Here is a 26,782-nt window from a genome sequence, read left to right on the forward strand (position 1 = left end):
CAGCATAATTATGTCTGTGCATGACATGCATCTACCAGTAACATGTTATCCTCTAGTTTGATGTAGACTTCATTTACTTTGGTCTCATTCTCTTTGATATACACATCTAAAAGTAAAGAAAATAAACCAAAGTCCTACTCCAACTGATAAATCAGTACTTAGTTTGAAAGAAGCATATTAAGATATCCAGGTGCATTTTTTAAGGGAGAGAAGGAGTCTCCTTATCTTTGATTTCTTGATAAGTGGTCCATATATCAGTTAAATCAATCTAACTGGTCACAGGCTCTTGACTCTTGGGGAATGATTTAGGAATCCTGTGGGTAAGGAGGTTACAGGCCTGATAAAGCTGATGACAGATTTGGTCACTTACGGGATCTATATCCCAGGATCAAGGTAGTTTTAATGGGGAAGAAGTGCAACCAGGTCCTACAGAAGTATAAAAGGACTGCACTCCCGCAGGTTATAATGAAGATCTTTTCCAATTTACCGGTAATAGTTTGCTTAAGAAGACAATAATTCTATGGGGGAAAAAATTGGTTAAAAAATTGATTATTATGTTAAGATATGTTTTACCTTTAAATATCATATAGATTTAAAGGCTGCCTTATACAGATGATAATACACTGTACTACTTGACAGGAGGTGAGATGCCTCGCTCAATACATTATCTGATTCAGTGAAATGTTTTTTAAAGTTTACAAACTGTTATATTTGAAACCAATGGAAAATTCAGCAAAGAATCTAAGTTATAATAGCTTTTGCACTTAGTTGGAAAGTAAGGGTTGTTTGTACTATACCGGTGTATATACTAGTAAGTGCATGCCATATCACAATGCTAAAAAAATAATCAGACCAGTTGTAGATATGGGTGGGGCATCTTCATTGTACCCATACATGTTACATAATATGATTCTATTCAAATTTTGATTTTCATTACTTAGAATAGGACAGGTGTGTGCTGGGATTACTATATAAAAAACAACATCTCCTTCAGAAAGAGATATACATTTTAACATTGACTAATACAATCAAACTTCATTATCTCGAACTAGATGGGACTGTTTAAAAACTTCGAGATATCTGAGTATTCGAGATATCGAGGATAAAATACTTAAAAAATAAGTTGTTTGGACTTACAAATTACTTCGACATATCCATTGTATTCAAGGTATCAGTGTTCAAGATATCAAAGTACAACTGTATTTCAATATCTTTGGTCATTCAAACATGAATATCAGTATTTGTATTTTGTAAACAAGGAACTCCCCTTAAAATGTTGGTAGAAACTGAGTATATAGATACATTCATTTTGCCTTTGGTTATAGCAAGGTTTTTTTCTTCAATTTACTACCCAACAATTTGGTATCTAATGAATATGTATAGATATGTTTGAACAAAGGAAGATTAAGATAAATAGAATTTTGCCAGACTCTGGTAAAAATGTGTCACCTTTGCCGGTAATGTGATCTTTAGAGTGACAACCTGCTTTAGTTTCTCTTCTGCTCTGACAGGCAGACAAGTACACTTGCTTTTATGTACCTGCACACTGCAAATGGTACACAGAACTTCAGCTTAAAAATGATTGTACGTGTGGTAGTAACAAGGAAAGTGAAGTGTATGAATGCACTATTGATGTCTTTACTATTTTCTGCAACAGTAACAGAATTAATACATAATGAAAACTCATATCTCACTTTTGCTTATGAATAGAAGGACTTCTAGATTGTAGGAATTCTTCAAACTATTGCTCTCGTTTACAAATTGAAATGTTACACAGAGGGAGAGGAGTTTGCTTTTTTATTTTAAAAAAAATTTGGCACTGATATTTGAATTTTAATCTTATCAAACTTAAATGTGCGACATTTACATAAAAATCTTTCTATAGAAGGAAACTTGACAAATCCATTAAAAGGAACTCAGCATATATACCAAGTGTTAAAACATGAAAATCAATTGGGTTATTGGTTTTGCTCTAAACTAGACATGGGTTCTGCAATAGGATTCAAGTGGTGCATAATGCATTTTACATAAAAGAGAGCCTAGCATGATGGAGTGATGAAGATCAGTATAAATATAATATGGCAATCCAAGTGTCACTGTGGATGTTCTCCTAGATGCATTAGCCTTGTATTTATCTACTCTGGCGAGCTTAAGAGACAAAGAGACTGTGAATGGATGAGGAGGACATTTGGCTCTTGAATGTGGAAGTGACAACTGTTGCCGGAAAATGTCGTCTCAAATTAGTGACTGTCCAAAGAAAAATCACACATTCAGTCATTATGTCTCATGAAATTAATACCTCTGTGCCCAATACTCCGATTCCAACAGAATGGCAGAATGTCATGATTATTCATGGTCCAGTAACCGACATTAGGATGTTTTTTTGAATAATTGTCCATCTTATTCATATATGTATGAGTTGTGTGTTTATAAAATGACAGTTGATGTGATAGTATTATCACTAATCAATGCACAATCTTGATAAATGATGCATATTCTCTTACAAACAATTTGATATCGGGGTCCAACAGGGATCAAGTTTAGTGGAATAAATTGTTTTATACTATTTAAGAATACAGTTGAACTTCGATATCTAGAACACTGATATCTCGAATACAATGGATACGTCGAAGTGATTTGTAAGTCCCATCCACTTATTTTTTAAGTATTTCACCCTCAATCTCGAATACTCAGATATCTCAAAGTTTTTAAACAGTCCCATCTTGTTCGAGATAACGAAGTTTGACTGTATATGGACATGTAATTCAATTCTTAAATACATGTATTAATATTAATTTATTGTTCCAGCATCTAATTTTTTAGAGACATAGTTTAAGTTTAGGTTACTAATTCAATTTTGTGTTCAGATAATCACACTATTATATAATGATTTAATAAAATCATAAACACGGCCAAAATACTGTTAAGATTGTGTCTTGTATGTTGTATATGTATTAATCTGTATTTTAATACATGTACACTAATAGATTGTTTTGCTTTTCACAGGATCCAAGGTTTAATAATGAAATTGACTTGCAAATGGGATATAGGACTCACAGCATTTTGAGTACACCAATCAAAGACTGTGATGGGGTAGTCATAGGCGTGGCTCAGGCTATCAACAGAACCAACTGCAAAGATGAACCTTTTAATCTGCATGATGAGAAGGTAAACGTGTTTATTTAAATTTATTCATTATGATAATGATTGTTTCACATGTTCCCATTTGCCATAAATTTAATTCAGCTCAGATGGTAAAAGAAAAGCACATTTGTGAAATCTGCAAACCATATCATAGCTTGAGTGAAATGCTTGATGGACTTGCGACTACCTGCTTGTCATAAGGGTGATAGGTGCTGTGTGTGGATACTGTAGTTTATCATACAGTGTGTAGACTGAATCTTTTATGAAATCTTTACAAAATGCCTGTACATGCCATTAATTAATTGCATCTACAATACCAATGAAAATTCTTTTCAAATGTCAGAATAAGGTGAAAAAAAGGAAATGTGAATTAAACTGTGCACGCGGTCAAAGATGCATGTGACAAATATTCCTGAAGGTCAGCTTAATGAAAAATGCGAAATGTCACTTAATCAAAATGTTATCTTTTTTATGAGAAAATATTTCAATAATTTGCATATAGACCAGTGCTTGGCACAGTTATATGGGTTTGTCTAGTAGTTTGTACACCTACTTAATTAATTATTGTCCCTAGCTATTAAAAGCACTAAACTTAAAACTTTGCATGATTAATTGCACTCAATTTATAATGAAATACTCTTCCATATGCCTGCCTTCATGATAAAATATATAATAAACCTAAAGTTTCTTGGGGGAATTAAAAATAGACATGTAATGACTCAAATCATCATTTTTTGAATATATGTATTGAAAGATGTCATTAGTTTACTATGCAGTATTGACCAAATATTGAAGTGCCATATATTGTTCCAAAAGCTGCACTTTTACATCTTCTAGCTAACAGATCATTCCTGATTTTCTTATAATTAGGTATTTTTATCCAGAGGGCTTGATCATTATTTTTTCAAATCCCTTCAGATTTTTTTCAAAGAGAGATTTGAAACCTATTAACCGCCCAAAATGCCATCTTCAATATGATAATTGATTAGCTGGTGAACATGATTGAAAGGAGAATTGCTTCAAGGTTTTACAGCACAAAACCCCCCAAAACAATTTACTTGTAAACGAGGAAGAAATCTAAAGCAAAGTTCATGCTATGAACACTGTAACCTTGCATAATTTGATGCCATTTTTTGTAGACTTGGCATGCAATAAATCTTCATTATTTCTCTTATGTGTTACATTTCTGAGAGGATTGTGTTCTGGGCTTAAGTAATGCTTATAAGAAGTCCCAGGATTCATTTACATGATCTTAAATAAAATCTCCAAATCACGCTTCCCATGCAATGGTAATTATAATGAAAAGTTCTCATTAAACCCAAAAGTAATAGGGAAAAGGGTGTTCCAAAGAGCAATATTATATTTGACACCTATAAAGTACAAGTACTTATAAAGCATTGCCAAGAGCTCAGTCATACAATACATTGTACAATCAAAAAGTAAATGTTAACACAATATCTAAACAGAGTTGCTCTCTGTTTTCTTCGCCTGATAGGATTGTTTTTCTCCATTATCTTTTGATTTTGCTCTTGGGATCAGCTAACAGTGTCAGATGGTTGTGTTGCTTGTTGAAATCATTGTTGGACTCAGTCTTATGGAGGATCATTGCCCACATAGTGTTACCTCTTGATGTCCTTTTGTCTGCAAGACTCTATGACACACTTTGCTGACCCTATTACTATGTCTCCTTCAAGATTGTTACATTGTACTTTAGATGTCCTTTAGCTGCAGATATTGGTTCCAGAGCTGAGTTTCTGTCAGTCTTAGATTGATCAAATAGCAATTAGGGCTAATCTTTCGCCAGGTAGAAATGTTGAACATGACTTTTTCAAAACTCAGTATCTGAAATTAGACAATTCATGTTATTAACTTACTGAGTTAATTTAGGCTCCAAGGAACATTTTAGTAGGAAATTAGTTTTTATATGTTCTCAGTGAAATTCTGTGTCACTAGTACCTTTGTTTTTATTAGAATTTGCTTTAACGTACGTTTAATGTACTTCGATCTTTTTCATTTTATCATATCTAGAACCATTTCTCATTGAAAATTAAAGTGTTTGAAATCTTAGCTCTTTAGATTGCATGTTATGTAAAGATAATGATATCATAATCTATTCAGATTAGAACAAATATATATACCCGGTAATAGGTCTTTAATTACTTTATATTCATTGAAATGATTGATATGTGTATCATAAATGACTTCCTTTGTAACCATGCATCTTTTGTTAGCCTTACTTGATATTACAAACTACAATTATTATCGTAAGCCGATTATTGCAAGTGCGCATTTTATTTGTGAGTTTATTCATTTTTGAAAACATCTATGAAATTTGATAATGTTCTTGCCATAACAGGATTGTACCTTATCATCTTTACAGATATTTTCCAATTACATGGCATTCTGTGGAATAGGGCTGAAGAATGCTCAACTGTATGAGAAATCCTTACTAGAAAATCGAAGAAACCAGGCGAGTCTCTTTAACCTTAAAGACTGTATACCTGAAAGTTTAATGAAAAAAATATATATTTGAAAACATTTTTTCTTGCATGAATCTCTTAATTTTGAAGAGCAACTTTGACCATTATAAAAAGCAAATTTGTTCAATTCTCAAGGATCGTGAGGTCATTTTCAAGCCATGACTTCACAATGATCTTGTCCTTTGTTGACCCTTTATCTTATTCTTGATATTGGGCGCGCTTGATTAAGCTTAACTTGGTGTACACCAGTATATACACTGGTGTAAAAATTTTGTATTGTATGTCAAGTCCACTTCAATGAAATAGTGTACATGGTGTAGGGAAGTTAAGAGTGAATATACGGAAAAGGGTGCAGTTTTAACAAAGAATCTGCTGTTCTGCGACAATTAATAGGTTTTTTGTGATATAAATGCAGTAAAATAAACACACATTTCAAATTTAATGGCTTTCATACAACTGCCAACTTTTATGCGACTTCTAATCCGTTACATTACTTAATATCATTTTCCAAGTTTCCATCATAACATTTGTCCGCCATATTGGTTTCAGTGCTACACCCAACAACACATGCCCCTGACTCGGTATAGAAAAGTGTTCACCTAAACGCTACACCTTTGCACTTGATTTACGAAAGTGTACACAATGTACACCTTTTGGTAAAATCAAGCGCGCCCATTATAATATATAAACAGAAAGTTAACTAGTTTTTTGTGTCGAAATGAATTTTAATTGTTCATTGATTTTCATTTTAGGTCTTGCTAGACTTGGCAAGGGTAATATTTGAAGAACAGAACAATGTGGCCAACTTGATCTACAAGATTATGATGCACACTCAGTCCCTTCTTCAATGTCAGAGATGTCAGGTCATGCTTATTGACGACCTCTGCAAGGTCAGTGATGTGTAATGTTTAACTCCTGGGTCACAAATATAGAGTGGGTTCCTAATGTTGTACCAGCACATATGATACACCCAGCACACTCGAGCATCACCATCTACAATACACAGACACATGATTATATCAAAATACTCTACTTACCAAATATATATTTCCATGTAATACATGTATTTTTTTCGTTTTTTTTTTTTAGAAATTCTGTTTTTTAACCCAATTTAAACCTATTCCATTTTGCACCTCAATTTAATTTGTAAATTTGATTGTAATACAGTATTGGTAAATCACAGAAAATTTAGATGTTTATCTTTTGCCCTATATTACAACAGTTTTGACAGATTAGGACAAAATGTTAATAGTTGTTTGTACGTGATTTACATCAGGTATTCTGATACTAAATCTGTCACACTCAGTATATCACATAGTAGACATTATATATGTGCTATTTATATTTGAAACTTAAAGAAGTAATTTTTATTAGACTTTGTAATCACAGAAATTGAAAAGAAAATTTTGGATAGAAGTTTTTTTTATCCAGTTGTACAAAGATTTTAGTGCAAAAGAAGACACACTTGTCATAATTGCTAATTTCCTCTGACATACTCGCTTAAATCATCAGTCGTCATGACATTATATAAACATGAAGCATGCTTCGTTCTTTTTCAGAAGAATATCAAACACTGTCCGCTTGGCATGGTGACTATTTCAAGGAGATTTCGCACCATTAACTCAACCTGCACATGCATTTTTTAATTATTCAAGAAATGTCATTTTTGAGGCTTCATGGGATTCTTGCCTGTAAATGTTTGAATATAAGTGGATGTTTTGTAACAAGTTATGCTAATCAATGAAACAAGCTGATTTTCTCCCTCAAAAATGACATATTTCTGCACTTAAACTCTGCTCTCCCTTTCTTGATATCCTTATAATAAGCACCTGACAGTTCCCATTTGAAGTGACATTAACTTAGATATAGAGAAGTATAGCTGTATGGGTTCACTATTAGACAAAGTGTTCCTACTAGACAGAAATAATTAACATATTTCATGATTGAGTACTCCTTCCTGTTTTCTTCACAGATCGCCCACCTGTGCCTGAAGTTGGGTATTTCTGATCAATATAATTACTGCCCCACTTAATTTCTCAATCAGTTGAAGGTTCTTTCTGTTTTGCATAATTTTTACACACACCTTCAATATTTTTATCTAAATTTGTCTAAAATAAATCTTGATTAAGAGTAAAATGCCTCATATGATAGATGAAATCATTATCAATAAATACTTCCCAAATTTTTGCCTAATAAAATAAGAAGTACATATATTCTTTTAGGTCAACTTAATTATGACCTGCAAGATTTGATGCACTGAAAAGTCCATGTCAATATACTGACATAGATTGCAATTGTGAAAAATAAACTTTAAAAAAATATATGCTGTATTTGATTAATGCAAGCTAAAACCAGAAAAAGGTCACAATCTATGAAAAAAGTTTTGTCCAACATTCATAACTACATACTTGTTTAATGTTTGTTAGCACTTACCAGGTGAGCAATGTGGTCTGTAGGCCTTCTAGTTTGAGATAACATCTACCTATTTATTCAATATTGTACCATAATCTCTCTATTGCTCTCTACAAATATGGATAATGATAAAACTAAATTATTCTTAAACTTATTTTCATTGTCTTTTTCACAAATGACAATTTTTTTATGTTATCTTTTTCACTTGATTCATTCCAAAACCTATCACAAGTGCAGACAAGAACTTAAAAAATGCACCCCATTTGGTATTTAATGTAATCAAGAAACACCTATTAATACTGTGTCATTGCTCTACACACTTAATTTTGCTTAATACTTAGGATGTACAATGTTTGGGGAAAAAAGAGATTTCTGACAGTGACCAACATGTGTCATTAAACATAACAAATGCTAGGCATGCCTAAACCCTGAATAACTTTCTGTCTTTCATAAACCTAGCACTTAATTATATCTGCTACATTTATATGTCTTTAGGTTATATAAAGGAAAAGTATGAATTGACTATGATATACCCGGTATTTCATTTTATTTTCTAGCAAGTCCAACTAAATCAGCAAAGATACATCATTAATCAAATTATTTATAATCAAGACAGGTAGATGCACATAAATTAATTTGTGAATCAGGGTTAGGGCTAACGTCAGTCCTGTTTTTTAGCAAGCGCAACTCCTCTTTTACCGTACGCTGCACAGAATTTATTTAAACTTTGAAGGCATTTGGGACACAATGTGTAGATGTGCACATTACCAGAAAATTTCAATTTCTTTATTAAGCGCAATTCCTCTTAAACCGCTGCATGGTTTTTTGGGAAACTTTGTACGCATTAAGGACACAATGTGTAGATGTGCATTATTCCATTATTTTTTTCTAATTTTGACTAGGAACTTTTTTTAGTTGTTAAAAACAGAGGAATGAATGTACATATTTACAGGAAGTTTTTTGCAAGTTATACTCTTTATTATTTTATTTTTTTGCATTAAAGCATACCTTGCCATTCATTATGTGTACCATTGTCAAGTAATGGGGGAGAATGGGGTATGTGAGCTTGCTCTCTTTTTCTTTCATTAAATTATTTTAAGGCACAATTAAGTCTTTTTGGAATGGTTTCATTTGATTTAATAGTAAAATTTACACTGTCACAAATTATCCAACTTTTGCTGGAAAAGAGTAAGAGTAGCATATATATTTAACCTGACTGGAAGATGAAACAAAAAAATACAGAATGTATCAATGAAAAAAGACAAGTGTATGAGTAACAATTAACAACAGTTCATTTCCAAAGTGCTTTCTTTGTATGAATTAGAAAATTACACCCTATTCAATTGAATTTGGATGAAATCTCCTACGCACAATAATTTACTTTCTGATATCCATGCATATTCAGTAGTTATTAGTGGCAAATACACGGAGCATGATTAAAAAGTCCAGCTCCCATGACTGCGGCTAAATTGTTTGGTTGGTCAGATAGACCCTCTGTTTCCATGGAGTTTTCCTCTCATGGACCCTGAACTTTGAAAAATAAGGGACTTTAGAGGTTGATCTATTGTATGGTTGTCTTAAAAGACAACCAGAGGAGTAATATAGCTTCATCATTGTATATTTCTAAATGGAGAAATATCAAAAGAGGTACAAGGACTTTTATCATTTTTAAGTCTTGTTACAATATCTTCAAGAAATTCTGATTAATTGATGTGCAATATACCTTTGATCGGGGAACAATGGTTTCAATTACTGGTCCATTTTGTTCTGTACATTATAGGATGGCAATGCTTTGCTTGGAAGTAGTTTCTTTCTTATCAGATGGAGAGCAAATTAGCTTTTAATGATCTATTGAACATTTGATGGTGACATAGGAGTCTCGCCATCAAAGTGGGGCTTGTGAAAGAACAATTCATTCTAGTATCAGAGGCAGAGAGCTGCTTGTTTCTAAGCAAATAAAATGGCCATATTTTCAGGAAACATGAGATACAGCTGATTATGGGTGATACTAAAATGTGTAGCAATTAGGGTCATTTACTTCCAACTCTTAAATAAATTGCATATAATGCTCTTGATCAAAACATAACTTTAATTGCTGCCGTATGTTTTTCTCTTGTCTTCAATTTTGTTATACATACTAATTTAGTTAATGGAAAAATTCTAGCTAACAGATTTCTTTACCAAAGCCCTTGAAGTATTGACCAATAGTGTCCAAAAATTTCAATATTTTTTCTTACAAAAAGAACTGATGAATACTTTTCTCTGAGATGTGCATGTTGCATTTCACTGAGTTTCAGTTTAATATTAGATAATATTTATTGTTTGCATCAATACCGGTATTGCATTTTAAATTCAGATTTTAATTTAAAATACATAATTTAACTTAGCTCTGATAGATTTTCAAAAAATATTCAGTGATTTTCATAACTCATGTTAAAGACTGCAGTTTTTTTAAAAATATACATCTACTGAGATAGCCTAGAGAATTTTTAGATATACATTTAGTTATTTTTGTAAAGATTTTTTATTATGATTTGAGTAAAAATATTTAATAAAGTAGTAAATATAGGTTAAGATCAAAGTGTCTGATCAAAATATATATAGGCTTGATTTTCAATTATATATGTATTCTTTTCTTTGCAGGGGATTTTTTCTCAAGTGTTTGATCTAGAGAATACCGATTTTGACAACAGTGATACATTTAACAGAGAATGGCAAGTTTTTTTTCCTGAGCTGACTGTAAAGAATTTTATATACCAAAAGATGTAAAACTGTAACAGTGTAAAATACATTTGCATGAAGTGATCATTGCATCGAATAAATTTTCAATTCTCTTTAATTTAAATAGCTCTGTTAAAACTTAATATGATGATTTTCAAATGGTGTGACAAGGTTACACAGCAATTTTGCTTTGAGATTAAAACTAATGTTGATTGATTTTAAACATTTGGATTTAGAACTAGAACATAAAAGTGAAATAAATGGGTGTATAAACACAAAGAACTTTGTGATGGCTGCAGACCTTGATCAATATGCTCTGTTTTTAATCGTGCTTTTGTTAATGCAAATTATCAAAGGATTAATTGCATTAAAATGTAGAACCTATTTACAAATGTGATTTTAACACCATGTGGTAAAATGAAAACCCCATTAAAATCTTCAGTAGATGGTTTATAGGTATAGATTTTACTCATTTTTGATTTCCACAAGAGATTAAACTTGAATGTCCATTAAATAACTAATTGAAAACATTACAAATGTAAAAGAGTTTTGTCTTAATAATGGTAAATACAGGTTTGAACATGCTGAAATGGGAAGTAATTACAGGAAATAAACTTAATATGATCTGAGATTTCTCTTAAAACACATGATTTTGATTAATTTTCTTCATCTCCCTTATATTTATGACTTTCCCCCTCTTGCAGGCCTGCAGAACCTAGATTCCCTATTCACATTGGCATCTCAGGCTATGTTGCAGCTACAGGACAAGTAAGCAAAAGGAATTTAGATAATCTCTTTTTTTGATAAAAATAATCAAAAGAGTACATTTGGAATTCCAAAGGATGTAGCCATTTAACTTAATGAAATATCTATCCCGACCTTTGCAAGAGGCATTCCTTTATCAAATTGGATTCTAAAGCAGATATTATAACTGGTTAAGATGCATCTGCATATATAAATAAATTACTGGTATTTGAAGTATTTTCATTAAAATCTGTAAAAATCCTGTAACTATGCAAAGGCATCAATTTGCTCAATTATTAGTTTTCGGAGATGAAGAGCAGCAAGAGTCTGGAATGATATCAGCATCTGTGATGTTTTTATATTGGCAGGAAGGATGCCTTCATTAGTCAAGAACTTTTAATCAAGATGATGGAAAGACGCAATATTTTGGATTAAATTTGTGCAATTTGTCAGACGTCTTTTGAAATTAAATCCATAAATTCTCATGAAGTTGATCAACATTTCCATCCCTGAAATGGATGGCTAATGCTTCAAAGTAATAGTGAAGAATGTTCTTTTTGAACAAACCATCTTGATGGCTTTAATATTAGCCCTTTTATTTAGGGGAATAATCACAAATTAAAAAAAGAACGAAAATTTCATTGATAAAACAAATCAACGGCAGTCAATACCATATGATGAAATGTCATGTATATCGCAAATTTTTACCACGATTTTAGCTAAAAATATTCTCATTTTATTCTTTTATCTTTAATGCCTGCACCCTGAAAAGATTCTATTGGTAACCTGTTCTAATATCTTGCATATATGTGTATAACTGCATTCATTTTTTTCCCTGTTATAAAAATTGCAAAAATGGGGCTAATGTGTAACCCTATTTAATTGCGTAAACTGACCAGTAGGTGTGTTTTGCAATTTTTAAAAATAGTTTCTAATAGCAAACATTACTAGTTATAATTTCTTGCATATTGTATTTTTTGCAAAGCTAAAGATCCAAATGACCTATGTATACATTACATACAATAATATAGGTTATAACTTATGGTTTTGTTTTTAAAGTTGCCCTCTTTTTTATTAGAAGAATTTTTACAATTCTTCTAATTTGTGCAAATGAAACAATTAAAAGAGTCTTATTGAGTCAAATTTTGTCATCATTTGTTTATTTTTCTTTTTTACAGACTTTGAATATAGTAAACGCATATGAAGACAAAAGATTTGATCCAACAGTAAGTGATTAGCATTCAGATTGAAATAGCCGATGGTTTTATTGACTTAGTGTACATTAAACATCAGAGAAAAACTATAACGCTATGAGGAGTCCTTCAGAACACTTTCGTATATTAAGCATCAATGTACGTTAGGTTTTTAGATTGTATTGCCTTTCTTAATTATCTTTGATATTAAATCCCAAGGACATAAAAATGAAGACATTGATGAACATTATGACTTGGATGATCTGTCATCATCTAAAAAATGTTTACAATACATGGATTAGAATTGCACTTTAAACATGAATTATTCTCTTTTTTCTCCCAAGCGATGGCATGGTTTGGGAAGATAAGACATCCAGACACTTGAGTGCCTTGCGTTGTCATTAATTTGATTATTTTTCAGGTGGATATTGATCCGAACTTTAAGACAAAGGCCATCTTATGCATGCCAATCAAGAATGCACACGGAAAAGTTATTGGTGTCACCCAACTGATCAACAAGCTAGATGGGTCCATTTTCAACAAGAATGATGAAAATCTGTTTGAGGTATTGATCTCAAGAAAAAGCCATTTGTTTTTTAAAGACTTGCTGAGAAAATACATTTCTAGCAGGAAGGAAAACTCAATGTTTAGGAAGTCGCAAACAGGAGAGTTGTTATTTTTTACATCTTAAACACAGAATCCATCTTATGGGGAAAATGTCAGGGATTTTCACTTTAAGATACAGATATGATTTGGAATGCAGCTGAAATTGGAAAATTCTATGCAACCAATTTGATCAATTTTCTTGATTAAAATCTTGGGAGCTCCCCTTTAGAGGTTAAGAATAGATGAAAAAATTCAAATACCCGGTAACATGATGCAATGCAATTGTTATAATTAAACAAATATAGGAACAATGCCATTTTTCATTAAAATAAAACCATTTAGTTTACATTTATTATCATTAAGCACATGCTGCAATTCATGAATTAATTAGTAAATATACTTCAATGGAGAGAATGAAATTGTTTATAACAAGAACTTCCTTTCATTGTAGGCATTTGCCATTTTCTGTGGCTTAGGAATAAACAATACCCAGACATATGAAACTGTGATGAAAGCCATGGCAAAGCAGCGCATTGCCTTGGAATGCTTGTCCTACCATGCCTCTGCTCCGGCTGATGAAGCTCAGAGACTCAAAGTAAGAAATGCAACTCACTTAGTAGAACTATGCTCAAAATACATTTGAGCAGTTGACATGTTAAATGCAAGAAACTGTTCCAAACACTCCATCTCTTTCCCAAAGACTCAAAGTAAGAAATGTTACTCAATTTGGAGAAAAATGCTTCAAAATACATCATTTATTATAAGTTACAATATGCTTCAAAATACATTTAAATATTTAATACAAGTACCGGTAATTGTGATGAACACTCCCACTCTGGTCCTAAATCTCCATACCAACACAAGCACTTGTAACTTGATTGTGTGTTTCTATAATGTTGTGCAGAAAATTAGAGTCTATATAGTTTAAAAAAGGACAGTTACATAAATCATATTAAATGTAACACAAAAGTACTCTTTTGTGAACTAAAATAGTGCCTTTGCTAAATTGTTAGTGCCATAATCTTAATGAAAAAATGAAGAGCACTTATTACATATTAAATTCAATCTCTCTGTTTCTCTGTGCTGGACTGTTTCTGTTTGCTCTGTGGGATTGATTTGTACAAGAATAAACATTCACTCCTCCTCCTACTTAATGAGTTCATCTTGATTAAAGCACCAGAGATCAAGGTTTCTTGAGTACACCTTGCTTGTTTGTCTAATGATGTAAAGAACGTGAACTATTAGAAGAAGTCAGCAGTTATACATTAATTATTTGATGATGAAAGAACATATATCACCTCCAGGGATTCAAGGAAGTTGATCATTATATGCATGTAATTTATAATAATTTTCTAATGTGATACACTGTAGCAGTGAGCTTTAAAATTATCATTGCAGTTCATCATGCCTTTAACATTATTCTGATTTTGAATACTGTAGAAGCAAAAATATTCATTTAGGATATAATTTCATTATTTTCCTTGGTAGTATTAATCACTGAAATTAAATCCATGATGAAGTTAAACCCAAGTATTCATAGATAACAGAGTTTATACATGATAAATTTTAGAGATTGCGATATGACAAAATTCAATCCCAATGAAATTTTATTTGGTTGAAAAACAACAAAATTTTAACCCAACGAATATACATGTATATGCTTCTACAGTATTACGGTTCATGCTTTTAACATTATTTTGATTTTGAATATTAAGATTATTTTATGCCCTTATGCACTTAGATTTTATGATAAATCAATGATATATTTTTATGCATGAGTGATTTGAAATGATTTCCACTCGACAGACCATGGTTATCCCTTCCACTTACGCGTACAACCTGTTGGACTTCAGCTTCAGTGACTTTGGGCTGGATGATGATGACACCCTGAAGGCCAGCATAAGGATGTTCATAGACATGAACCTGCTGGAGAGGTTCAGGATCAACTATGAGGTACACAGCCAGTAACTGAAGCATGAATTCATGAAATTGTTTCCCAGACACCCCCCCCCCCCCCCCACCCCGAGCAATTGCCATATAAGTATTCAGTATAGTTTCTCTTTTTACGCATGGTTCTACACACCATATATATAAGAGCTAGAACTGCTCCACTGAAATTAGTTATTTAATTCACTCAGGAATGTAAACCATGTTCACAAATTATTATTGCATATTTCTAATAGTTGAAAGAGTGCCACTAGGGTCTACAATGAAGGTCATGGGCTTAAATGCTTCTTCAGTTTTAAAACATGGTTTTAAAGACCATTCATGTAATTTTGGAGATTTTTTTGTTTGCATCTTATTCTAAGTATAGTGCTGAATGAAATCTTATATTTCCAATAGTTGAGAGGAGAAAATCAATGTATTAGAGTGGCAGAAATTGCTGGAAGAATATTGATATTGCTCTTGGAGTTCTAGAACTACCAGTAAATTATTCTACTTACTGATATTAGAGAAAGGTGGGGTAGTGATTACAGAGATGGAGATTTATATCACCATGCAGACCTCATCATTGATTTTGGCTTTACTAGCATTCATTACACGGATGAATCAAGAGCAAAGAACATGCAGCATTTAGAAATTGAAAGATTTTTCAAAGATTCATGTAACATTTGGGTGCTAAAAACAATCTATCCATAATTTACCAGTATATGTTTTTTTTATCCTTTGACTTTCAGTTGAAGATTGCATGACTGATTTCATCTTTTATTTATTCAGAATTTGCCAGCTGTTATATTGTTTGAATAAAAATTGTTCACCCCTCATGTTCTGCAATTTTATTTCCTTTAAAATTACTAGGTTTCCTTCTTCAATGATTTCTATGAAAGTTTTTTATTGCAGTGTACATGCATGTAACCAATTCATTTCGATAACCTTAATTTAAACATTTTTTTTTAATAAATTCAATAGGATTGGACAAAAGGCATAGACTATGTCTATCATCTCCTTGTATAATGGGTCAAGTTACATAAATTTCAGAAGTATATACCTAGTATGATATACATATTCAATAACCTTAAATAAAATAAGTCAGCAAATTTTTCTATAGTTGTTCAATGTGTATCGATCAAGAGCATATAATGTGTAAAATTTTTGCCATGATAAAATTCCAAACACTTTAGGTAGGTAAATGATTGAATAAGTGTATGTATTAATCAGCAGAAATAGCCTAGACTGTGAATCACATTGTATTGATTAAGTGCAGCAGAAGGTGTTCTTTTGACCTTGTGTCTTTGTCAGTTTTGTTTTCTAATTCCATACATTACATCCTCTTTCCTGTTGATTCTGGGGAAGTGCTTTTGATGCTTATTAATTGTAATGAGCTTATATAAATACTTGTGGGAGTCTAAAACCACACCCATAACATGTAGGATTATCATCAATTTCTAGATCCATTCTGAGTACTGTAGTTATAAAATTGATAAAATAAAAAACCTTGTATAGTTAACTGAAATACTGTAAGTGTACTATATTTAGCAGTGTACGATATTTAGCGGAATGTTTTTATAACAAGTTAGCATGGATTTGATTTAGCGCTTTTCTAAATGTACCTATATTTATCTACTTATATGTTTTATATTTGGCGATGTACTTGATTAAGCGGACGTCGTTTTCCGCCAAAAATGCTAAATAGAATACACAGCCAAATGTAATATGTTTACAGTATACTAAAACAGTAACCACAATCACAGCTGTTTGATGATCAACAGAAATACATGTGTATTCAACAAAAGTGCCTCTCAGATATATATTTCAGATGCTTTTCAATTTTGATAGCTATTAAGTCAATACTAATGAAGAATTGGATGGTAGTAGTAAGTCAAGATTTTTTATTTACATGCTTTATTTTATTTATTGGTTAATCAATCTTTAGGAATTTTAAGAAAGAAAATTTCATGCACGATCTGTATATAACATAGATGTCTGTTCTGCAATAAAAAACAAAGTTTTGTTTTGTTTCAGACTCTTTGTCGTTGGATTCTGAGTGTGAAGAAGAATTACCGAGATGTGACTTACCATAACTGGAGACACGCCTTCAATGTGGCCCAGACAATGTTCTGTATGCTCAAAGTACGTAACAGTCTAACATGTCTAACCGACTTAATGGTCAAACCTCATTTATAGCTAAGGAATTGTTCATGGCCCTAAACCCTGGAAATGTTTTTTAAAGTGTTCACTGGAGTTATACCTGGTAGATGCAATTGATAAAACTGTTGGCTTATCATAACATCATTTTACTCTAAAATCTTCAGTAACATGATTTCACTGGAGTTCTTTGAGCCACAGAATTTTCTTATCCCTTCCTTTTGGCATAAAGCTGATGGTCACAGATGTGTATATATATATTTTTTTTCCTAAGGTTAGAACTGCATGACTAAAAAGGATACAGGAAAAAAAATTTCATCAGAACATTCTGGCGAAAAGAATTCTATATTCAGTCTTTTAGCATCAGAAAAGACAGCAAATTGCAGACTACTTTCATTACATATTTAGACATCTCTAAGTACTCTAACATAATTGTTAATTTACACTTTTTTATTCTGCAGTCTGGTCAAATGGATAATATACTCACTGAAACCGAGAAGCTGGCTCTAATCATCGCCTGTCTTTGCCATGATCTAGATCATCGGGGCACCAACAATCAGTTTCAGATCAAGTGAGTTCCGTCGTAAAAGTGTCAGTCTAAGGCACCAGGGACAAAGTCTTGACTTGTTTCTTTTGTTATGCATAAAGTTATTGTCAAGAGGAAGAAGCATCTCTAATTTTATGTGAAAGACAATAAAAACAGAGTACACTATTATCGAGTTATATTGCGATAATGAAAAATGATTTATTCATGCTAAATTGCAAAAGAGTTTTTTATCTCATTTTCAGTCATAAAATTGTTAGTATTACATATACCAATTATTCTTTATGACAAAACACTAAATTTCCATCTTGCTTCACAGGAAGCTTTTGTTTGTTATATGAATTTAATGTATTGATGCCTGCAATCTTTATACTAACCATAGTTCTTTTGACTAAGGATGGACAATTTCTTGTTTCCAGAACCTCCTCCCCATTAGCAGACCTGTATTCTACCTCCACTTTAGAGCACCACCATTTTGACCAGTGCATTATGATTCTTAGTACAAAGGTCAGTGATGCTCAGGCAAAGAAGAAATACACAGATTTTGATACAGAAATGTTTTTTTTATCTTATATACTAACTTGACCATGGAACAGATATTGTTACCTCTGATTTAATTATTATCAAATACCTGTAATTTTAATTATTTGTAGAAATTGCATTTCAACGAACATTCAATTTCATGGAAAAGCTTAGCAATGAAATCCATGAAAATTGGTATTCTATGAATATTGATGAAACCACAGTACATGTATCAATATATCAATAAAGAAATCATATTTCAAAAAGATTCTTTATATATGACCATTAAATGATACATGTATATGGAGTGTATTGAGCCGCCTTAATATTAATCATTGTTTTTTGTTGACATTACACAGTCATATTTAATCAGTGAAAAATACATAATATATGTTGTTTGTTGGATACATGCATGTACTTCAATGGTACTTTTTATCATTGTGACGAACATTCAAGCCTAAATATGAACTGGTGTAAAAACTTTGAGCATTTTAGCTTCCCAGGCATTGTTAACATCTATTTGGGCTATTTCCTGTGATAGTTCTGATCTGTATAATTTTTTTCTTTTTAGATCAATACGAATGATTTCTTTTTGACAGGGGAATGATATCCTTAGTAACATCAGGCAGGATGAGTACGAAGAGGTCATACAGATGCTGGAGAACGCCATCCTAGCCACAGATTTAGCTCTCTACTTCAAGTATGCATTTATATTAAGTGTCATCGGTCTTAAATCAACCCCATTATTTGAGTTTCTGTTCCTTTCTGCCAAATTTTTTTTTTGTATCATGAAAATATTGGCCATGCAGAGTCCAGATAATTGGTGAACTGGAGATTTTTGTGGTCTTGTTTACTTTGTATTCTGCTCTGTTTGGTTTTTGTGAGCATATTGAGTCAAACATTTTACAGTTTATTGGAAATTTTTTAATTTTCAGCTTCTGTAAAACATATTTTAGATTGCCAGAAAGTTTTAATTGCATATGTTCATAAGAAATAACTCTTTTGTTTTCAAAACCAATTTATGTATACATACACAAGACAAGTATCAACAAATCAAAGTACATGTAATTTGTCTTTATACGGACAAGGTAAGAAAAACTTGAAAAGTACTCTCTGAAACATATCCATGTATTCTCTCAGTCAAAGAAACGTTCAACTTTAAAGGAAATAGTACTGGTAATTTGCTTTGAAATCAATTACCGTTACATTAAATTACTATCCCTTTAATTCTTGGTGAGCAATTCCACCAAGACTATTATAAGTTTCCTGAAGCCCCAGCTCCATTTCATCATTTATCTCAATTAGATATAATGTGTTAAATTCTGGTGCCTTGTCTATATATAAGCCTCTTGATTTAATTGGATTTGGCAAAGAGTTTCTTGGTAATTGTCAAAATGAACCGTACACTAATCACTATGTCTTGGAGACATATTTTATGCTTAAACAAGTTTTAAAAGCTGACAATAAATCTCCAATTGCAACTGGAGGACCTGCACCTCCTATAGCTTCAAGAAAGTCTTATTATAAAATGATTATATGTTCAAGAAACATTGTTAACAAGTCCTAATGATGCCTAAAACAGCTTTGTGACTAAATTAGTACACTTTTGAGATGGATTTCCTAAAGGTTTTTTGGCTGCTTTTCTTCCGATTGCCTGAATAAATTGCTACTCTCTAACAGGTTTAGGGGCGAATTTTTCAACTTGGTAAGGAGCAGTGAAACAAACTGGAATCGAGATCGAGATCGAGATTTGCTGCGATCAATGATGATGACAGCATCTGATGTGTCAGCCATTACCAAGCCATGGGAAGTGCAGCTAAAGGTAAGCTAGCTTGCAAGTATTCCAGTGAAAGGTGGGCTTGTCACTATTCCAGCAAAAGACAGGCTTGTTACTATTCCAGCTTAAGGTAGGCTTGTCACTATTCCATGGAAAAGTAGGCTTGTCTCCATACCAGCCAAAGATAGGGATTTTATTATTTCAGCTAAAGGTAGACTAGGTATACTATTCCAGCTAACGATAGACTTGTTAACATTCCTGCTAAAGGTAGGCTTTTCGCTATTCCATGGTAAGGTAGGCTTGTCACTATACCAGATAATGGTAGGCTTGATACCTTGATACTCTATAATTATGATCATTGCTATATTTGATTCAAAGCTGTTGGGCAAAATTGACCGCATCCTGGATGAAGAATTACACTATATGAACTATTGGAATTCTATATATTCCTAAAAAAGACATTAGTAAGTGAAAGAAAAATGTGATTAAGCTCACATACGCCATGCTCTCACATAACTTGACAAGGCTTTACGTAATAAATGGTATGCAAATAATGAAATAAAAGGGGCATAACTCTAAAAATAAAGAAATATGAAATCACAATTTCTGGCATAGATGCACATCTATGCGATGTGGGGTTTTTTTTCACTTCAAAGTCTCTAGCAATTTTTCTATTGGTTTCATAGGAGTCGCTTCAACAAAATATTTGAGTAGTTATTGTGTATATATTCAAGAACGGCAACATTCTTATAGTTCAACTTCACACTTCTTTAATTATAAGGAGTCTTTATATTGTGCAATGATACATTCAACAACAATTAAAAGAAACACAAAAAAACTAGATTTGATTACAATAATGTCAATGTGACTTTTTTAACAGGTCGCTGATCTCATAGCCAGTGAGTTTTTTGAACAAGGAGATTTAGAGAAAACTCAGTTGAACATCAAACCAGCAGTAAGAAATTTTCGTTATGATTTTTTAAGGTTGATCAAATTCTTTTAATGTATCTGCTAATGTATCTTTTATATGCATTGAAAGGATTGACAATTTCCATTCTGTACATATTTCACTGTGCCTGCCTTAACAGTAGCATTATAGCACTGTAATCATTATAATTTATGTTCTTGTATTCATAATCTTTTCACAATATGATTCCTACAATTGTGAAAAATTACGTTCATCTGAGACATTAATCTTGTTTGGTTTTTGTGCCTTGATGTCAGCTTTTTATTGTCTATCTGTATATTAAATAAAGACATAATATGGATCCGTCTGGCTCTTCCTTATGGGAGAATAAATGGAAGTGTAGGCTTTCACAAATTTCTCTTAGTGAACATAAAATTTCCAGACATCTGTAATCATTTTGGTCCCTGAGTTATTGGATGGTCTTGAAAATAATCCATTTATTTATTTGTATCTGATTATCTAAAATGGGATTAATGTTTTCTTTGGTTCATACATCTTATGTAACGAATGTATAGTGTTGATATAAATACTTTTGGAGATGAATCAATAGATATGTCTGGGAATTTTTGAGAAATATGTCAAAAAGGGGCAGACAGTAGGAGTAATTTGCTTTCAGAGTTGTTGATTAAATACAGATAAGCTTCATTCTCTGACCATTTGTAGGAGATGATGGACAGAGATAAGAAAGATAGACTCCCTGACATGCAAGTGGGATTCATAGACTCAATCTGTTTACCAGTCTACCAGGTAAGACCTTAGCGCTCGCTCTCTCTCTTTCTCTCTCCCTCTCTCTCTCATTGGATGACATTTTTATTGATTAACACACCTGATCATCTTTAGCTTTTTAAAAAACTTTTGACAATGTTTTCATATTAATTTTCTACATGCATGCATGCACAATGTAAACTATTTTCATAATTTCAAACTCACAAAATTATAGAAAACTTCACCCTTTCTCAATATTATACCTATATAATGAATAGTAATCAGGTGTAACGTGATGGGAGAAATAATGACGGACCAGACCGGGTTTCGAACCCGGGCCCCCTGAATCTCTAGTCAGGTGCTCTACCAACTGAGCTATCTGGCGCCAGTATTCGAACCGGTCTGACCGTCACATTCCTCCTCCCTTAAATGATCTTCGTCCCTGAAGATCACCCCAGGCTCTTCCCCTGGCAGGAGTTCACCTGTCAGTTCCAGGGGTTGGTCACGTCACCAAATGTAACGGGATGGGAGAAATGAAAATTTACCTTAATGAATGCCGAAAAAGGGGAGAGGGGCAGAGCTTGGTCCGTAGACCAACAAGAGAGTCTCTCGAATGCCCGGTGACGGTCGTATTTATATACTTACAGACAATAGAATTTAAATAACAATAGACAGGGCATCAATAGTCTTAAACAAAATATAAACGGAGTATAAATTTCCGGAATCAAACATATACAAATACATATAGATATACCACACAGATAATAGCTAGAATACTTTTGAAATATTGAAAAAAAAAAATGTATGATAAGTTAGCAGTCTTTCCAAGTACATGTGTCGTAGAAATAATTTAGATATATGCGTTGTAAGGTAAATCAGGATGCATGTAGTTTTACTGTTTGAAGGTCAAAGATCACTTCAGAGAACAATTTTAAATTTAATAGACTAACTGTAATGCTTGTGTAGTTTTTCATTTACTAAGATGGTAGGGTGTTCCTCAGGACTTGATCAATTGTATACTGCTACCATTACAAAAGGTCTTTTTCCCATGTAGGCTATTGCAGAGATATCTCCCAGGCTAGAACCTCTACTAGATGGCTGTAAAAAGAATCGACAAAACTGGCACTTTCTGTCACAACACACCAGCAAGCATCTTGTGGATGAAAGCAGAAAGGAAAATGAAAGTAAGGATGACAGCATCCACGAAAATGAAGAAATCGAGGAAGAGGCAATGGAAAATGAAAACAAAGATGAAAATTTTCAGCTTATGGATATTGAAAGTAGTGAAGAAGCAGAAAACATTCTACCCGTAGTTAGCTAATGACTTATTTTTATTTTGAACCATGTAAATAAATGTCCTATTCTCTATTTATAAGTCCCGTATTGTATTTCAGTCTGTCTCAGATGACCCTGGTTTTGTCTCAGGGTTGACTATGGAGTATTTAAGGGTCTCATCGGTGGGTTGTCTGAAACAGGAGGATAATAATTATGCTTTATATGAAGTCCAGTGTACGCCATGTAACTAATCCATTCAACCAGCCATTGTGATATTTGCTATGTTTCATTGTAATGCCATTGCTGTATTATCGTAACAAACTATCTGAGTTTTTTTTTATTAATGTTTTATCTCATGTGAGAAACAGACTATGCTTTGATAAAAAAGAATTTGATTAGTTTTGTTCAATGTCAAAATGCAAACAAGTTAAGATTGAGATTTCTCAAAATATTTGTAATTTTACATTCATGCAGATACAATCAATTTGGTTTCCTAGCATTTAAAAATATGTAGTTTATGTACATGTGTTTCAAAGGTTCATTTTTTTCTCAGGGTAGGTTAAAAATTAAATTTTAATTTTCAGGTTTAAAAAAAAATGTGCTGAGCTTTTGCGTTTTTGTGAATTAATTTTGGGTATATCATGGTTGATATTACAGACTGTGTTCAGGAAAGTTTTTAAGGAGAGGGCGGAGTCAGAAATTGTTGTCATTATTGCGCTTTATAAAACCACTCTTTGGTTTCTGCCAAATTTTGAATAATTCATTTCATGTTTATCCAAAACTCCTTGGATTGAACAAATAAATACATTAATAATATAACATGTAATTGATTGAAAAGATGTTTTCATCATGGTAAACATCATTTCACCTCATGTTACAACTAGACAGATAAGCTTCAATCATAGAAGCTTCTGCGGTTCAAATGTAATCTTATTTGAATCCAGAGAGACACTTTTCTCTAAATCATCATGTAATATTTTTTCCTAGATATGACATTTATTCAAGCAGTCTAAATTTTTGGGTTGGGGTTGTTTTACAAGAATGAATGGAAAAGTATTGCAAAGTGTATGGTGCTGATTTAATTTATCTACCGATGTGTACATGTCATTTCATTTTCTTTGTACAATCACTGTAAAACTTTGTTAATTGTAAAAGCCAGTCCCAAATTTGTTCTAAATCATCTCCCTAACCATGTATTTTATAAAGTGGATATGAAAACATTTGTGTATCTTCTAACCGTAATGTGCTGCTTGTGTGTACAATTTCTTCATGTCTTTGCATTTCTGACTTTTATATGTAATATTTCAAATTTCACTTTTTCTCTCTCAATGATTCTATGAAACATTTGTACTCTATATCTCTATCTCTCTGTATTTTATGAAATAAATTATTTTATGTAAATATAGTATAGATTACTGCAAGAGTATGTAATTATATTAATTAATATAAACTTGATTTTTCATTTAATTTAAGTATGTGTGTTGCATAGACTGTTCTGTTACTATTTGTTTTGGCAGCAGATATGTGGGTGTTGTATAAAAAACTTTTGCCTTTCATTCGGGCATTGTGATTTTTTTCTGTGATAACTTCTTTTTCTTACCCTTCCCAAATAAAACAATCATACAAGTCAGCCTACCCTCTGACTTTTCTTTTCTATCTTAGATAACTGCATGAGTGGTTCAGTCGTACCCAAATATTTGAGTTCGACTTCACTAGTCAACTCGTACCCACGGTATTTTTTTGCATTTGCTTTAGACTTTATTGTTTTGTATTAGATGCATGTCTGTAGCTCTAATTCGGGAAAAAATTTCCATCCGCATTTGTTCAGATCGGGAGCTACCGACATACAGCTGGTTTTGTATGTACATACACAGTCATATACTTCGATCAATAATACGCTCACATATTTGTATTTGTTGTAGTTCTATGTCAATTTACATAATTAGCCTAAATAATAATTTCATCTCAGGGGTTTGCAAAGTTTTTTTAAATTAATGTATAATATATATTTAACTGGTGTCTATATCAGTTTAAAAAGGATTTTGGACTATTTCTCTAAAATATATAATATGACAGCTAGTTTTGTATGTACATAAACAGTTATATACTTCAGTAATACGCTCACATGTGTATTTGTTGTAGTTCTATGTAAATTTAAATAATTGGCCTAAATAATAATTTCATCTCGGGGGGTTTGCAAAGTTTTTTTAAATTTAAAAAGGATTTTGGACTATTTCTCTAAAATATATAATACATATAACATATAATGTTTAATAATAAAAAGGGAAATTAATTCATTTATATTAATCATTTATTATCATTGCTACATCATTAAATAAATAAATAACAATATATAAAAGTATACATGTTCAAAAGATATCAAAAAAGATAAGAAATGAAACACAGTTCACAAACACTATAATGCATATTAAACAGTTTTCAGTTCACACTATAAACATGTTCATAGTCTGACACAATTCTGCATCGGGCAATCCTCAAACAGGGGTGTAGACAAGAAATGAAACACAGTTCACAAACACTATAATGCATATTAAACAGTTTTCAGTTCACACTATAAACATGTTCATAGTCTGACACAATTCAGCATCAGGCAATCCTCAAACAGGGGTGTAGACAAGAAATGAAACACAGTTCACAGACACTATAATGCATATTAAACAGTTTTCAGTTCACACTATAAACATGTTCATAGTCTGACACAATTCAGCATCAGGCAATCCTCAAACAGGGGTGTAAACACTTCCAAGTCGTACCAGCAGGGTTGATGTGCTGACTTCCTCTGCTAAATAGGCCTCCTCTCATAATGATAATACGTACAATATACACAATAATTATTATCATTTTGATATTACATATTACTTATAGTTATTAGGGATCAGGTTAAATTTATTAACATGATATTTTTAACTAATACACTAACATGATATGAAAAGATATCTTGTCTGAAAATTAGAAAGCTTATGCATTCAAGGCACTAGAAAGTATGATCCTTGATTTTCGCCAAGTTTCACTTTTGTGCTACCTTTGGATATATCTTGTTACTCCAAAAACACATACAATTAACACCAAGGACATATGACCTAAAATATTCATTTTAAATCATTTCAGTATTGTCAAATCAAATCGAATTTATCATTTAAAGTATAATTAATATTGAATTTGATATCAGACTTATAGCTCAAGCCAAATTTCCCCTAAAAAATATTATTTGACTTTAAACAAAATGTGTTACCAGGGACTTTTAATGTTACACAAAAGAGTATTTCAATTCCCATGCATGTATTTCTGATAAAAAATATTGACTTTTTTCAGTTAAGATTATTTTTCATGTCACTTACAAGTGTCTATTTAAAAAAATGGGGAGATCTAATATAGGCTATTATTGCCTGCTGTCCAATCCAGATTCATTGAATAAAATATTTCTTAAACTAAACTATTATGGTTTATCTGTGAGTATTAAACACAACCCCATCCCAATCGACATTTGATTTGATTCTAATGATATTTCATGTAAATAACTCTTCGACTGTGTAATCGGGATTAATTCAGTAGCTTGTTGTTTTAATGCGCGCGTGTCACGCGCGC

General features: G+C 32.1%; 1 protein-coding gene across 2 annotated transcripts in view; it reads left to right on the forward strand.

The window, feature by feature from the left end:
- The window catches only part of LOC128166104 (dual 3',5'-cyclic-AMP and -GMP phosphodiesterase 11-like), a 34,879-nt gene extending 10,074 nt beyond the window's left edge, over positions 1-24,805 (forward strand). Inside the window, exons 2-19 of one of the 2 annotated variants that reach the window (XM_052831041.1) lie at positions 3,007-3,168; positions 5,525-5,614; positions 6,377-6,514; positions 7,184-7,213; positions 10,680-10,750; positions 11,462-11,525; positions 12,680-12,727; positions 13,116-13,259; positions 13,752-13,895; positions 15,107-15,253; positions 17,264-17,371; positions 17,848-17,957; positions 18,350-18,437; positions 19,052-19,152; positions 20,133-20,274; positions 21,110-21,184; positions 21,860-21,943; positions 22,956-24,805. In XM_052831041.1, coding sequence (XP_052687001.1) covers positions 3,007-3,168; positions 5,525-5,614; positions 6,377-6,514; positions 7,184-7,213; positions 10,680-10,750; positions 11,462-11,525; positions 12,680-12,727; positions 13,116-13,259; positions 13,752-13,895; positions 15,107-15,253; positions 17,264-17,371; positions 17,848-17,957; positions 18,350-18,437; positions 19,052-19,152; positions 20,133-20,274; positions 21,110-21,184; positions 21,860-21,943; positions 22,956-23,222 — 2,013 coding nt within the window. In that variant the 3' untranslated portion in view covers positions 23,223-24,805. The remainder of the gene's footprint in view (positions 1-3,006; positions 3,169-5,524; positions 5,615-6,376; positions 6,515-7,183; positions 7,214-10,679; positions 10,751-11,461; positions 11,526-12,679; positions 12,728-13,115; positions 13,260-13,751; positions 13,896-15,106; positions 15,254-17,263; positions 17,372-17,847; positions 17,958-18,349; positions 18,438-19,051; positions 19,153-20,132; positions 20,275-21,109; positions 21,185-21,859; positions 21,944-22,955) is intronic. The other variant, XM_052831042.1, reaches the window with a different exon arrangement.
- Positions 24,806-26,782: the final 1,977 nt, after the last annotated feature.

This window comes from Crassostrea angulata, chromosome 10, assembly GCF_025612915.1.
Source record: "Crassostrea angulata isolate pt1a10 chromosome 10, ASM2561291v2, whole genome shotgun sequence".
NCBI lineage: Eukaryota > Metazoa > Mollusca > Bivalvia > Ostreida > Ostreidae > Magallana > Magallana angulata.